Source organism: Ptiloglossa arizonensis, chromosome 5 (assembly GCF_051014685.1).
Source record: "Ptiloglossa arizonensis isolate GNS036 chromosome 5, iyPtiAriz1_principal, whole genome shotgun sequence".
Classification (NCBI taxonomy): Eukaryota; Metazoa; Arthropoda; class Insecta; order Hymenoptera; family Colletidae; genus Ptiloglossa; species Ptiloglossa arizonensis.
In genome coordinates this window covers 28,470,448-28,485,283 of record NC_135052.1, presented here as the reverse complement: position 1 = coordinate 28,485,283, position 14,836 = coordinate 28,470,448, and the positions used below count along the sequence as shown (strand labels likewise).

At 35.7% G+C, this 14,836-nt stretch overlaps 3 protein-coding genes across 8 annotated transcripts; 2 read left to right on the top strand and 1 right to left on the bottom strand.

Moving 5' to 3' along the window:
- Positions 1 to 931: 931 nt before the first annotated feature.
- Rala (Ras-like protein A) lies at positions 932 to 10,946 on the bottom strand. 4 transcript variants are annotated; one of them, XM_076312184.1, is made up of 6 exons: positions 10,800 to 10,946; positions 3,774 to 3,892; positions 3,487 to 3,695; positions 3,239 to 3,413; positions 1,780 to 1,896; positions 932 to 1,070 (listed from the first exon to the last, which is right to left on the bottom strand). In XM_076312184.1, the coding sequence occupies exons 2-5, from the start codon at positions 3,876 to 3,878 to the stop codon at positions 1,780 to 1,782; spliced, it is 606 nt and encodes a 201-aa protein (XP_076168299.1). In that variant the 5' UTR covers positions 3,879 to 3,892; positions 10,800 to 10,946; the 3' UTR covers positions 932 to 1,070. The 4 variants fall into 4 exon arrangements, with proteins under 4 accessions (XP_076168299.1, XP_076168298.1, XP_076168300.1 ...); XM_076312183.1 differs by lacking the exon at positions 10,800 to 10,946 and adding an exon at positions 4,904 to 5,059; XM_076312185.1 differs by lacking the exons at positions 1,780 to 1,896; positions 10,800 to 10,946 and adding an exon at positions 4,904 to 5,059 and having other exon boundaries at positions 937 to 1,070.
- LOC143147173 (serine hydrolase-like protein) lies at positions 4,830 to 7,080 on the top strand. 2 transcript variants are annotated; one of them, XM_076312176.1, is made up of 2 exons: positions 4,830 to 5,085; positions 6,162 to 7,080. In XM_076312176.1, the coding sequence occupies exons 1-2, from the start codon at positions 4,845 to 4,847 to the stop codon at positions 6,992 to 6,994; spliced, it is 1,074 nt and encodes a 357-aa protein (XP_076168291.1). In that variant the 5' UTR covers positions 4,830 to 4,844; the 3' UTR covers positions 6,995 to 7,080. The 2 variants fall into 2 exon arrangements, with proteins under 2 accessions (XP_076168291.1, XP_076168293.1); XM_076312178.1 differs by lacking the exon at positions 4,830 to 5,085 and adding an exon at positions 5,344 to 6,083.
- On the top strand, positions 7,801 to 14,718 carry Pfrx (6-phosphofructo-2-kinase/fructose-2,6-biphosphatase). Of its 2 annotated transcripts, none has more exons than XM_076312174.1 (7): positions 7,801 to 8,293; positions 10,577 to 11,004; positions 11,585 to 11,956; positions 12,025 to 12,126; positions 12,202 to 12,436; positions 13,212 to 13,339; positions 14,214 to 14,718. In XM_076312174.1, exons 1-7 carry the CDS (start codon positions 8,215 to 8,217, stop codon positions 14,268 to 14,270), a joined length of 1,401 nt encoding a protein of 466 aa, XP_076168289.1. In that variant the 5' UTR covers positions 7,801 to 8,214; the 3' UTR covers positions 14,271 to 14,718. The 2 variants fall into 2 exon arrangements, with proteins under 2 accessions (XP_076168289.1, XP_076168290.1); XM_076312175.1 differs by lacking the exon at positions 14,214 to 14,718 and adding an exon at positions 13,541 to 14,190.
- Positions 14,719 to 14,836: the final 118 nt, after the last annotated feature.

The window sequence follows — 14,836 nt, the reverse complement described above, 5'->3', positions numbered from 1 at the left end:
AACTATTAAATAAACATTTTATAGTGTTTTAGAATCACAGATGTAATAGCTAAACAATTAGCATTTGCATGTCCAGAATACAAAGCCATCTTAATGTAAAAGTATCAAGCTCTCTTACATTTGTACACAATTGTGTATAGGAAACAACTAGAATTGCATAATACCGCAAAGAATAAGCAAATTGTGAATTAATTACCACACATCTTCATTACTTTACAGTGTTGTGACTGTTGTATTAAGAAATGAACTTTAATTGTTAAAAATTTGTTAGAAAATACAGAGTTAAACCAAGAGTGCTGAAATCATTTAAGGTTAAAAATAAATATACAAAATACATTAGTGAAGACAGTAATTTTATTTGTAAATAGAATCAATTACAGAATTTTCATAATAAATGTTAGTAATCTTCCAAGTATCTGTCTTTAGCGATCATTGAACATTGTGCATAATGTATGTATATAGATATATTTTTTAATAAATCGAATCTTCACTTTTATCAAATATTGGCTTAAATGAATGTACATATTTCAGCACTCTAAGAATAAATGGAAAATTAAAAAATAATTTCATTAATACGAAAGATAGTTTTGTGCTCTATTACAAATTTTTATAGATTCTATATTACAGTAAAAAGTATGACATGAATTATTGGTAATAAATGTGAGTTATGATTGCATGTATTGGTGCTGTATGAGTGAATCAATTAGTAATTGTATGAAAAATGGAGTATAAATTTTGCAATTTTTAACACAATACTTATTGAACAATTTGTAAACTGTCTGTGTTCTTAATGTAAATATTTAATTGTTTTAGTGTCATTTCACTGTAAAGTGTTAGAAAACTTTTATGTACATATATAACATATATATGTATATACGTATATAAATACACTTTTCTCTTACTCGGGTTTTTGCAATTAGGAGCTGAACGTTCCATTGTAGAAGCTATACGCATTGTTTTGTTTGTTAGAGCAAAATGCAGCAATTTCTTTTCTTCTTACGTTCGTTCCCGTCCCCTTGATTTTCCTGTGCTTTACGTGCAGCTATTGCACGCATTAAGTCAAAGAATACCTGCAATGTAATACACACGAATCGTCGATTTTCAATATATGTTTTTATCCACCTATTAAATAATAACTCCAAAGATTATTACAATCATTGTACTAAATATAATGTTAGAATATTCTTGCGTATCTTTAGCTACCAATATTTAGATGTAAAATTAAAATTTCTGTTCCTGTTTACGGTTTTAATTTTATTAACTTAATACACTTAATGTATGGTAGAAAACATGTATTTAACGAATAAAAACATAATAAAATTATGTATTATACTTGCGCTACCAAGATAAACATGCGCAACAGCAAGCTATGTTTACTATCTTATGTTACAATTCACAGAATCATTCCAACTCTTCTGATTACCAAAGTAAATGTCTCCAAACCAACAATAGACCATCAATCTGTGTTTTTATAACTTGAGACATTAAACTGAAGTAATACATGCATATGCAGTATTTCAGGCATAAGCAAGTGTCAATATGACAATTAAAAAAAAAAAAATATATATATATATTTTGTACATGCCTGTGTAACACTTTTGCAGAAGGTTGATACTTCTGGTGTAATCATTACCTGCTGATAATTGTATGCGTTGATATTTATATAAATTTAAATAAAAAAGTGAAAAGAATACTGTAATTTATAGTTCATTTGTAATAATAAAACATTATCCATTTTTCCAATATAAAAAATTAAATCAGTGCAAAAGAACAGCAAACCTATAGAATAATGCACTTCTTTTTCTTCCTCTTGGCACGGTCCTTTCCACGACCGTTACTCGCCGACTTGTCCTCTATCTTGCGCGACCTTATTTCACGCATCAAGTCGAAAAATACCTGGAAATGTGCAATTGATGCTGTCTCAAAGCTTCAAGGCTTGAAAAAGGTGCTTTATGAATTAAAAGATATATGCAATATGTATATATTTATCATGTGCTTGTACAAATATGTTTTCATTACAAAGATATAAATGTGCGTAAGCAATGAGATTTATGTATAGCAAAGGAAACAGAAGAATGTACACACACGCACGCACCCGCACATACACGCGTGTATGTATATATGTATATATACATTATAAGTTGAGAATTAAGCTAAATAAACATATATCTCATGCAGTTTCTTTGTGTTCTAAAGGCTACAATACAATTGAATTAATATAATAAACAAAATATCAAAGATGCATGTGCATTGTACAATTATTACATTCAACTATAAATAAGTAAATATTGCGACTATTAATAAAAATACTATTAAAAACATGAATTACTGTACCAAATACGATTGTCACCTATGGAACACTTTCTTGTTGTTATTTCCATACCGCATTATATAAAAATAGAAATAAACAACTTAAGGGGGTATTGCTGTCTAGAATTTAAAAAAAAAATCAACTGAATTATTGCGGTTACAATAGGATACATCTCTCTGAGCGTTGGTTATTCGTAATGACAAAAAAGGCTCGGACTGATCACAGAGAAAAAAGAAAGGACCAGCTAAACAGACGTTCTCCGAAAAAGATGAAGGACAATTTTATGAACCTAGATAAGTATACATCTTTTAATAAAGAGAGAGAGAGAGAAACTTTAAACAAGCTTTTCTTGGAACCTTGTTTTTTGAACCGGCTGATATGATATCTCAAGATCTAGTTGTCCGATTGGCTTCAAATTTGGAGAGAATCTTCATCAGATATGCCTTTATTTCCTGATATAGAGGTTTAAAGAAATATTGAGTTTTACTATTTCTTTTAATATGTTAAAAACGAAAAAAAAAAACGAAAAATAGCTATGCCAATCTCTGAAGTACCATAAATTTTTTATTTATCGAGATTTTAACTTCTCCTGACATCACGTCATAATTACATCAACGTACTAATAAAAATATTCTTCCCCCTTTTGTTTCAGATTAGTAGAAGGGCTGCTATCGCATCAACCAGTAAGACATCTTTTTCTAAAAGGATATTTTAAAAGGAATCATGACTCGCACAATTTTCGTTATTTTTACTTGAAAAAAATAATGTGTATACTTTGAACATTAGTAAATATGTGTCCAAATTCCAATAACAAACAGCCTAGGATTTTCTTTTTAAATTACAAAAAGACAAAAACAAAACAAAAAAAAAAAAGAAAAAGAAAGATTGTCTAGACAGCAATACTCCCTTAATTTTATGATCAATTACCTTATCAACATTTTCCTTTGTTTTTGCACTTGTTTCTACATATGGTACACCCCACTGTTGTGATCTAGCTTGAGCTTCAGCTAAACTCACTTTTCTCTTTTCTTGTAAGTCACTTTTATTCCCCACTAATAGAAATGGAATGTTCTCATCGTTTTTTACCCTGAGAATCTGCTCTCTGAACATAAAGGATTATATATCTTTGTTTTCGTATAGATACACGTTTGCAGTAAACACACACTACCACTTACCTAAATTCTTGGGTGGCCTGAAAACTGTCATCCTCTGTTATAGAAAAGACACAAAGAAATCCTTCTCCACTTCGAAAATAATTATCACGAATTGCTGCATAATCTTCCTGGCCTGCAGTATCTAAAATATCTATTTGTACTTCTTCTCCATCTAATACAACTTTTTTTCTGTAGGAATCTGCTTTTGTGGGTTCATAGTCCTGTACAAACTGATACAAATACAAAGTTATACAAAATTTATTCTCAATGAAATTAAAAACATATTTTTTCTGTTATGTTACATATACCTCATCATACATAAATTGTAATGTAAGGGCAGATTTTCCAACACCTCCACTCCCAACCATTATAACTTTATGCATTGCTGGGGTAGTGCCTGGCTTTTTCGACATGTTGCAGTAACTATCTGAAATCGAATGTAAAAATTTTAAGAATCAATATTTGTGGAGAGTACAAAAAATTAAATATTAATCGAGAAATATGAAATGATATATTTGTATAAAAATAGTGCTACATTTTTAAAATTGAAGTTATATTTAAGAAAGACAGGATGTGAAACTACTGTTGTCAGCGTGAGAAATCTAAGAAGAGGATCAGGAGTACATACATATTTACCTATCTAGCATTGCCATTTATCCTATACTCTGGTTAAATTGTACAAATTAATGCAGTACATTAATTTGTTATAATAAATAATTATATCATATAATCTGTATAGATCGCGCGCGCGCGCGCCCATGTGTGTGTGTGTGTGGGGGGGGGGGGGTAGTCCACATATTATATATATATATATATATGTGGTAGGTAAACCATATTTTCCGGTAAAAAAAATCGCATTAAACAATATAAACATCAGAATCTAATTGACTAGTTACTTTCTAGAAAGGTATCGTAATACAATACAATCACCCTTCCTTTTACTAGTATTCCCAACAAGAAAAGGAAGTTATACATAAGCAAACTACATAAATGTTAACGCGACGCACTATCACAAAACTAGATTATGATTTTCTAAAGTTAACAAAAAAGCACAAGTGAAAAGAAACTCAACAGTTCTGGTATACACAGAATAGCACATTTGACTCCTCTGTCTCGTGTTTATACGTTGCATATTCGGAGACACACGAGCGCGAGAGATGTTGAAACGAAATGTACATGACTATACATGTACGCTATGCCAATGAAAATCAAACTGACGTTTGTATTATATTACACTTATCTGTATAGAGAAATAAAATGATTAAAAAACACCTGAACGTATACGAGTGACGAATATTGAAAAAGGCGGTGCCACACGCCCAATTTCAAGAAACGTCCTTTCGATTTCGAAGCTTACTTCTTTCATCGTATATTGGATTATGTATATATTAACACAGTTTATATTTTCAATGATGATAAACATGGATCGAGTAAATACCTTCCAAGATCGCGTCAATGGAAAAATCTTCGATGTTTTCCCTACAATCTCAGTCGTCGCGCTTTACTCCGCTGTACCGCGGCTGATAGTACCGATAATTAACTACAGAGGTAGTACGTGCACCCTATCGGCTCTTTTCCGTACTACAATACTGCCGCTAAAAGTAATTCATCACGAACCAGGTATAGAATTTTTCAATTCATTAAATAATTGTACATAAAAATGTATGAATGACAGAATTTATATCTTAACCCTTTGACTGCGAACGACTTCGACGTAAAACATACACCGCGTACGGAAGATCTGGCGTATTAAGAATACATGCATGCTAAACGCCCATAGGTGTTTACCCCACGCGATCGACCGATCGATTGAGCGCCTATAGGTGTTCATAGAATAATTGACAGCCCATACCTATAACTATTTCGTAGTTAAAGGATTAATAAGAAAAATTTGCTCAATCTAGGAATGATGTAATTATCTTATAAAACAAAACTATTCATTAGTTTTTTGAATCATGTCCCGATTCTACAAAATTTTTGTTATCTTTTCTTTTTAATGTTATCGATTGGATTTCACGTTGAAATCATACTTTTTATCAAAATAATCCGTAGAAACCTGTAACTTTTGTTAATGTAAATAAAGTGACAAGTTCAGAAGTTTGTTTAAAAAGTTGTTTGTATTCGATAATAAATATTTCCAAAAGATATGCGCCTGATATGTACTTTTTCGTTTTGTAACACTTCGCAAAGTCCAAGATACAGAATATGCGATTCAATGTTACAGTCTTGACAGAAATATCTTTTTTCATTTCAATAATTTACGCACATACTATACACAATATTTTGTGGTTTTATATTTTTATCTACTGATGATAAGTTAAAGTTAAAGATAATAATATCTCTTAAACAATTAGTAATGTTGATTGTAGAATTTAGTAGTATTTTTCTGCCTTTATGCTTGGATTTCTTGTAATTGAGAAATATTAAACACAGAAAACGATACATCAAATTGTAAGGTAATAAAATCAACATGCAATGCCTTTTGAGTCGTAGTTTTACAATTTGCCTCAATATAAATTCAAGATGTCTATTGAGAAGAATATTACATAATAATGCAAAGTCATTACTAAAGACAGCGAAAGAAATAGAAATTAAGGTCCCATGGGGAAAAGTTGCAGGTAACTGTAATAATGAAATAGAATAAATGAAAATTAATAATTTGTTTGCATTCTGAAATTAACAACAATTTGTTACAGGAAAATTGTGGGGATCAGAAAACCAGCAACCTATGTTAGCTTTACATGGATGGCAAGATAATGCTGGATCGTTCAATGCACTTGCTCCATTTTTGTCAAAGAATATCCCAATAATGGCCATTGATTTTCCTGGTCATGGATTATCGAGTTGGTTACCTCCGGGAATAATGTATGACATTGCATTTTATATAATACTGATTGAAAGATTAAGACAGTATTTTGAATGGGATAAAATTAAAATAATTGGGCATTCCATGGGTGGATATGTAATTTTATGGTATTCGTATCTTTTTACAAAACAGATTAAATATACTGTAATAATAGATGGACTGCGCTCACTGTCATCGACCAAACTTGAATACAATAACACCTTTTCTAAAATTATATCCAAGTTTTTGGAAACTGAGAAATTCGTTAACAAATTAACATACACGCAAGAAGAAATCATGAACAGATGGATATCGGCTACAGAGAACAGTTTAAATGAAGTTTCATGTAAGATGTTAATGAAACGGGGCGTTACACAAGTAGAACATGGAAAGTACGTTATCAACAGAGATCCACGACTTAAAGTTGTCCCCAATTTTTCACAATTTGTCCAAGAAGAACTACATCAGTGCACTGAAAATGTAACATTTCCATTTCTTCTAATCACTGCAAAAAATTCACATATAGGCAACATGGAAAACGCGTCCAAGATTTTTAATATTATGAAGGAAAAAAATGAAAATGTATACTGGGAGGAAATTACAGGGACACATCATGTTCATATGAGAGATGCAGAAACAGTTGCTAATATTATTAATCCATTTTTAAAAAAGTATGACAGATAACATATTACGTGTAACAATATATTACATATTTTTTATTATAATAATGGGATACTAAATTTTAATGAATAAATCAATTTGAATGTCAATCTGATGTATTAATTTTGTTTGAAACCTTTATTTATCCGACTATCGAGACTTTAAGAAATTTCTGATCTATCGATGCATTCAAAACCGTGTAATTTTGAATTCTTCATCAAGTATTCGATCGATTTAAAATATGTATCTCGAATCCTATCACAGCTTATTCACTAGTGACTTTTTCTGAATCGGGTACTTTTCCTATTCGTTAAATTCTAGTTACAAATGTTCCTTATTGGTTGTCTTGCGAGCAAAAATGTAGGAGTCACTCGTACTTCTCATTTTCAGAGAATACTTGTCGTACGTTAATATATTCGTTGCAAATTATTAGACACGAGCGGAGAAAAACAGAGAATGACTTTATTAAAAGTACTATTTTTCACTTCTCCGCGTCCGAAACCAGCAGGAATTGGTTAGGAAAGAATAAAGTGACGTCAAGAGAAGTCGCGTGATCGCTCTCGAGGCTACGGGACTGGTCAGAAGTACCTCGCCTGACAGTGGTGTTTGCTAGAAAGTCAAATTCGAATCGACAATAAATTTTCGATACTTCTAAAAAGGTAGCATCCTTTTCGTAAGAAATACGTGTAAATCACGAAACGAGAATTTTCACGTACTTTCTAAGGCGATCCATGACCGTTCGAGACTTCTTTCGAAAAACAAAAAGGAGCCACCTAATGAGAATTACTGGCGAAAAGATTTCCCTGCAGCTTGATCCGTACGTAATAATAATCGCTTCGAGACTCGAGACCTGTGCGTAGCGCGGCGCGTACTAAACTTCGGACTTTTCCGGCGAACGTTGCTCTTCCCTTCTCTGTCCCACACTTTTGTGTGTGAGTTTATTGCTCGCGTTTACTTCAAACTTTCAATACTCTTTCATGACTCTTACGCGATGATGTCAAATTAACGCTACGCGTTCTGGTAACATGTACGAATGGTAGGATGGAACCGCAATGACAGTGAAATTATCGCGAGTTTCCATACGCGAATAATACGCGACACATACGTACATAGTGCACACTAGGCCTGACGAGACTTTGAAACTCTTCAAGTGTTCTTTCACATAACGAGCGAGATTCAACAAGACAACTGTCCGAGACATTCGGTTGAGATCGGAAAGGAAACTTGTACGCGTATCTCGTAGGATGACCGATCCGAAAATCGAGATGCACTACACACCACCGACTTCTGACACCATTCAAACGAAACCCTTTCCTATTCGAGGTAAGATTTTGTTTCTCTACGATCACGTATACATAGGAATCGTTCCTTAGAAATATTACACAAAGACCTCTTGAAGTATGTAATGTACATCTATCATTTAAAAGAGAAAGAAAACTGAAAGAATGTAAAATGTTGCGAATGTTTCGATTCTGACGTATCTAGTATCTTTGTGTAGAAATTTTTGGTTTCCATCCATCTCCGCGTATTCCCACGAAGAATATTTCGTAGCATGTCGCGTCGAACTTTTCTAAGAGAACAACAATCTACAAGTGAGGTGACTCGATCACAAAATGAACCTAATAAATTTTCCATATAAAACGAGACGACCTTTGTTGTTGAAAACAATTTCCCTAATACGGGAAAATGTTACTTATATTGTTTTTATCGCGTGGTACATTGTACCGTACCTGATTGCTCTCCAGGAACATAACCTGAAAAGATGCACCATACTGGACCGCGTGTAGGCATTCATAGTAAGCGACGTGTATTACGTGGGTGTACACATGTGACACGGAAGCGCATTAAACTGACCAAGCTTCGTGGTAACGCGAAACCGACTAAAGCCGGTGTAAAGAAGTTGTATTCGACACCATAAGAACCGTTTTTATTCTTGACCTTCCATACGAACGATTGATCTTCCAAATTAATACCACTTTATCTGCGCAAGTGATAAAACAAATGAACATTTGCACGTCGAATGAAATGTTCGATCGTGCTGCGATTCAATAATAACAAATAGGGATACAAATCACGAAGGGTTATCGTTTCAAAGATAAATTGAAAAATCGATTTTCTAACGAGGTATCTGGTGAACTGGAAGTGAAATTCTTGCGCGGCAGAAACATATCGCGGAATCGGTAATTCGACACGATAAAAGATTATGTTGAAAATAGTTGTTACGATAAAAGAATGTTACGCTGCTTGCTTTTTTTTCTTTTTTAACGAAAATCGAACGCGAAACGTGTACAAAAGCATTTTCTCGGCCGCGTTACTAATTTTGCCGTGGTTGTACCTTGGTCTTTGCTCGATTAGTAAAAACAACCGCGCGTTGATAAAATTAATCTCAAAAGATTGGACCGCGATGAAAAGTGGACACGCGTTTACGTGTTTGTCGAATTACAACGGGTCATTTCACAAACTGCGACAGATAACGTAAAATGTTTATATTTGAAAAGTCTAATTCGTCGACAAACACGATCTTTTATATATGTACATATACGAATGTATATATGGTGTATCACAGCAACAAATATTTGCGGGGCTGATATTATCCGACAAGATTCGCAGGATTAGTAATTGAGTAAAATTCAATATTCCTTTTTCACCAGCCTTATAAGATTCTAATTCGATTAGTTCCGTATTTCAAGTTGGTGAAAATAGGCAAGCGGTCATTAATAGCACTGACGAGGAATTGCGTAAATTTCTTTGGACAGTCGTAGCGTTCCGATCTCGCGTAAATCTAACGCATGTCGAGCGAGTTTCACCGAGGATGCGCATAAATTGATTCAAAATTCGCTAATGCTTCTATTTTTGATCGAACGAAAGAGATTTTCCCACGTTTACATTGGATTTTTATGCAACGAACTGTGTTCGCCGTAATTATTTACGATATTCAGTTTAAGAGCGACGAGATCAAAAAGTTGATAATCCGTAGGTGTTAAGAACGCAAAGAGCACCGCTATCGGTATCTAACTAGGAAACTAATAAAGATAATAAATAAAAATATGTACGCGCGCAACTACACAGGGTGTGTTACGGTACGAAAATGTAGAATAGAATTTTCACGCAAGTATTTGCGTAACTTTGTTCTTTGAAGAGTCCGAACTTATGTACCGAAGTATATACATGTTCGAAATCAATTTTCTCGTAAACGAGGGATCATAGAGGAAAAGATCACTTTGCGTTTTCGATTTATCTTGCCGGGAAGAGTTATCTTCGTTTAAGTCGCATCGTGTATTTTTGGTCGTGGTGTATAATGTAACGATAAATAAAAAGCACGCCGTGTGCACGCAGTGCACGAGATACGGGGTACTCGTATTGGTAGGAACCGGTTCGCCGCGTTGCATGTAGATACCTACATACGTAAGTATCGACAAGAAAATTCGATAACGCATTTATTGCGTATTGCGTAATCTCGAGCATTGAAAATTCGAGATCAACGTTCGCGCGCCGACGTATTGCTTGCTTAAAATACCTAACGCGTTCTCCATTGTTAGGTCCGTCGAAAGAGGACAAATCAAATCATCATTGATGCCCTTAAATGGTCGCGTTTGCTGGTTGCAGGTGAGCGAGCAAACTTCGTGAACAAACGGCATGTGATCGCGATGGTCGGTTTGCCGGCTCGAGGCAAGACATACATATCGAAGAAGTTGTGCAGATACTTGAACTGGATCGGCATTAATACGAAGGTTTTCAACCTCGGGGAGTACAGGCGGCACGCGACCACTGCGTACCAGTGTCACGAGTTTTTCCGTCCTGACAATATAAAAGCGATGGCGATACGTACCCAGTGCGCGATGGATGCCCTCAAGGATGTCTGCCAGTGGTTAGAGAGCGGGGACGGCGAGGTGGCCGTGTTCGATGCGACCAACTCGACCGTCGATAGACGTCAGCTGATCCGGGACATCGTTGTCGAGAAGATGGGCTTCAAGCTCTTCTTCGTCGAATCCGTCTGCAACGATCCGGAGATCGTTGAACAGAATATTATGGAAGTACGGAAAGCCTTCTTCTAAGTGCGCCTGAAACCTGTAATGATTGCTGTAATATGTATGCACGTGTATGGTCTGAACAAAATCAATTGGCCGCTCAAGGCCATCGAGGATCTATTCCACATCACCTTTCATCTTGGTTTCTTTTTCTCTGTTTGGTATTCTATCCTACATCTCTCTCTCTCTCTCTCTCTCTCTCTCTCTCTCTCTCTCTCTCTCTCTCTCTCTCTCTCTCTCTCTTCACGCGGAAAGCTCTTCTCTGTTCTTCGAAGAGAGAATTATTACGACGTAAAATAGGCAGCTATCTAATTCGAAATGACGATGATTCACGATCGAGGAATTGAGTTGTCGCTTGATTTTGTTTTGACTATAGTATCGGATTGATTTATGCATGCATCCATTCGTACTCACGAGGAAATAGTAAGAAACAAAGTCGACCCGTATGTTGCGTACAATACTGCTCGCAATGGAAGATCACATGCAGATATTTGTGAACCAATCTCGCGATACTTTTTTAACACATTTCTCGAAACTTTGAGTCGAGAACGATTTGCTAAACGAATCGTAATTTCTGTTCGTTTAGGTAAAAGTTAGCAGTCCCGATTACGCTAATATGAACAAAGAAGAGGTGTTGGCCGACTTTATGCTGAGAATCGAGCACTATCAAGAGAAATATCAACCGCTGGACGAATATCAAGAGAACGATCTTTCCTTCATGAAAATTTACAACACCGGCGAGAAAGTACTAGTCCACAAGCACGAAGGTCACATACAAAGTAGGATAGTTTATTATCTCATGAACATCCACATAGTGCCACGTACGATCTACTTAACCAGGCACGGCGAGACCGCGATGAACCTCGAAGGTAAGATAGGTGGGGATTCGGAGCTAAGCGATAGAGGCTGGGAATACACCAAAGCTTTGGCTAGCTATATTACTAGTCAGGATATACAGGTAAAAAGTTTGCGGAAGAAAGATGGATTCTGTTGGTGGAAGGAAAATTAAAATTGTACCGATTACAGGGACTGCGTGTGTGGACTAGCTGGTTAAAGAGGACCATACAAACGGCAAACAACGTGAACGTGCCTCAAGAAAGGTGGAAAGCTCTTAATGAGATTGACGCGGTAAGCTGAAGTGAAACGAGAACCGAAAAAATCGTTTGCTTCACAACAAGTAATTAAACGACACGTATGAATCAGGGTATCTGCGAAGAAATGACTTACGAGGAAATCGCGGAGAAGTATCCGACAGATTTTGCCGCGAGAGATCAAAACAAATTTTCTTATCGTTATCCGAGAGGAGAAAGTTACGAGGATCTAGTCGCGCGATTGGAACCGGTGATAATGGAGTTAGAACGACAGGGTAATGTTCTGGTTGTCAGTCATCAAGCGGTTTTACGATGTCTACTTGCTTATTTCTTGGACAAGAGTGCGGGTGAGTACGATACGCTGAAGAAATGGTTCCAAGTTCTGTTCGCATTTTTGCGTTAGAGATTTTTCGCGACAATTCGTTGCATCATTACGAAAACAACAACGTTAATGCGATGTAGAAACGGTGTATATACAATACGCGTGATCTGATCGTCCGCATTGTAAATACGTAAAACGCATTTACGTTGCGTTAACGAAACATACACAGGAAATGTCGAAGTGTCGAAGCGTCGAGGTGTCGAAGTGTCGAAGTGTCGAAGTGTCGAAGTGTCGAAGTGTCGAAGTGTCGAAGTGTCGAAGTGTCGAAGTGTCGAAGTGTCGAAGTGTCGAAGTGTCGAAGTGTCGAAGTTACGTAACTTTTAACCTTCAACGTATCGAAACGAAATAGGAAAAAAATATGTGTGTGTGTGTGTGTGTGTATGTTGCGCGTGCGCGCATATATATATACACACACACGTATGTATGTATGTATTATGTATGCACGTATAATGTGTGTGCGCGCGTGTGTGTATATACGGAGCCGAGATGTTGGACACGGACACACTTATTTGCGCAACGGGAAGTTCAAGGCGCCTCGATTCTTATTTACACCATTTTACTGTCGCAAATGGCGCATAGTTTACTTGGTTCATCGAGCTCGGACCACATAATTCGCAATCATTGGCAATCGCAAAAAATTATTTATCTTTCTCATTAGCATTTTGCTTACGAGTCGTTAAGAATCGATATAAACCGTTGTGTAATTGTATTTATATTGATTCTTTTCTTTTTTATTACAGACGAATTGCCATATTTACAAGTACCGCTACACACTATCATTAAATTAACGCCCGTTGCCTATGGTTGTAAAGTGGAACACATTCGACTACCCATCGACGCAGTGGACACACATCGGCCGAAACCAAAGGTATACTCGATCAGAATTGAATTGCGATAATCGTCCCTCACCCGTGTAGATATATCCTACGCGTACCTGTACTTTGCTGTTCTAAGATTTGAAAAGAAAAAGAAAAAGAAAAAAAAATTTTAATTGAGATATTCTCATTTTCTTCCAGTACTCTCAATAAAATACAACAACTCCTTATGTTTCTTGTTTTAATGTTCTCAGAATGCCTGACCATTAGAGTGGATTGGGATCACTTTCTTGTACCTAATATTGTATCTAATGTATCCTAAAGTCATCCGCTCTCTCCAATTTCAAGCTTGTAAATTAAAACTGCGCCGCATGCATTTCTCTATATTAGATAGTACGGATACAAACTGAGACGTTGTAACACGCACGTACTTATTACTCTGCTGTTATAATGTAATAACAGTTTTACATAAATATACAAGATGGTGGCTGATAACGAGTTAGATATCCAACTCGTTGTACGAATACATGATTGTACACATCTGCGATTAAAGGACTACGTAATGAACCACTCGGGCATCGTGTTTACAATCGCTTTTTTTTTTTTTAAATAATTCACGTATCCTTTGCAGTAAATATTTGTTTATGTAAATGTAAATTGCCGTAGTAAATAAGTACTGTGAATGTTTATCCGTATAGAGCAAAAATACCCTTGTATCATATTATGATATGAACATGTATTATATATTTTCTACCAGCGTTACGATGCGGTGACCATATAATTTACTATTAAAACCTGCTTGATAACACGCGTGCATACTTTATTCCTTTCTATTAATCTAGATACAGTAATGTAATAGCTGCCGCTTACTGTAGCTCCGGACCACCATGCAAATGTTGTAACCTGTCCTTATGAAACTATTTTCAGATCCCAGGATATCTAGAGGAACAATTCCGAAGGAAAGGAAAATTGCTTCACACGTGATAACACCGACATTATAGCATGGCAAGGCTAATTCTTACGATCGTTACGAGGTGCTGAAGACACGCATTCTTTTGGCAGCTGGCTGCCTTTGCACGTCCGATGCAACGTGCACCCACCCATTTTACCTTCCACTCCGAACAATTTAGACGAAACGTATCCAACAACGCCAAACGATGTATCCTGTACAAGTTACGCGACCGAAACATAGCCTTCTTTTCTCCGTTTTATCATGCTGTACGATACATACTGTATGCTAGTACAACGAGCACGCACACGTACACTCTGACTTTTGTATCTTCGAATTCATCTCTGGGAGGACAAAGACGGACTTGTTGCGAAATAACGGAAAGAGTATTGTGAAAGTTGTGCGCATATCTGACCATTTATGTCTATCAATTTCAATCGGAAATTTTCCTCAATTAATAAATATCGAATCTAATGTCCTGACGATTACATTTGAACTAGCGAAACATACACATAGAACGTCTCTGTTTGCTCCAAAGGTATTCGGCTTTATAATTTGCAGAAGGTTTTGCATTATTTATGATTGTTTTATGATCGTCAGT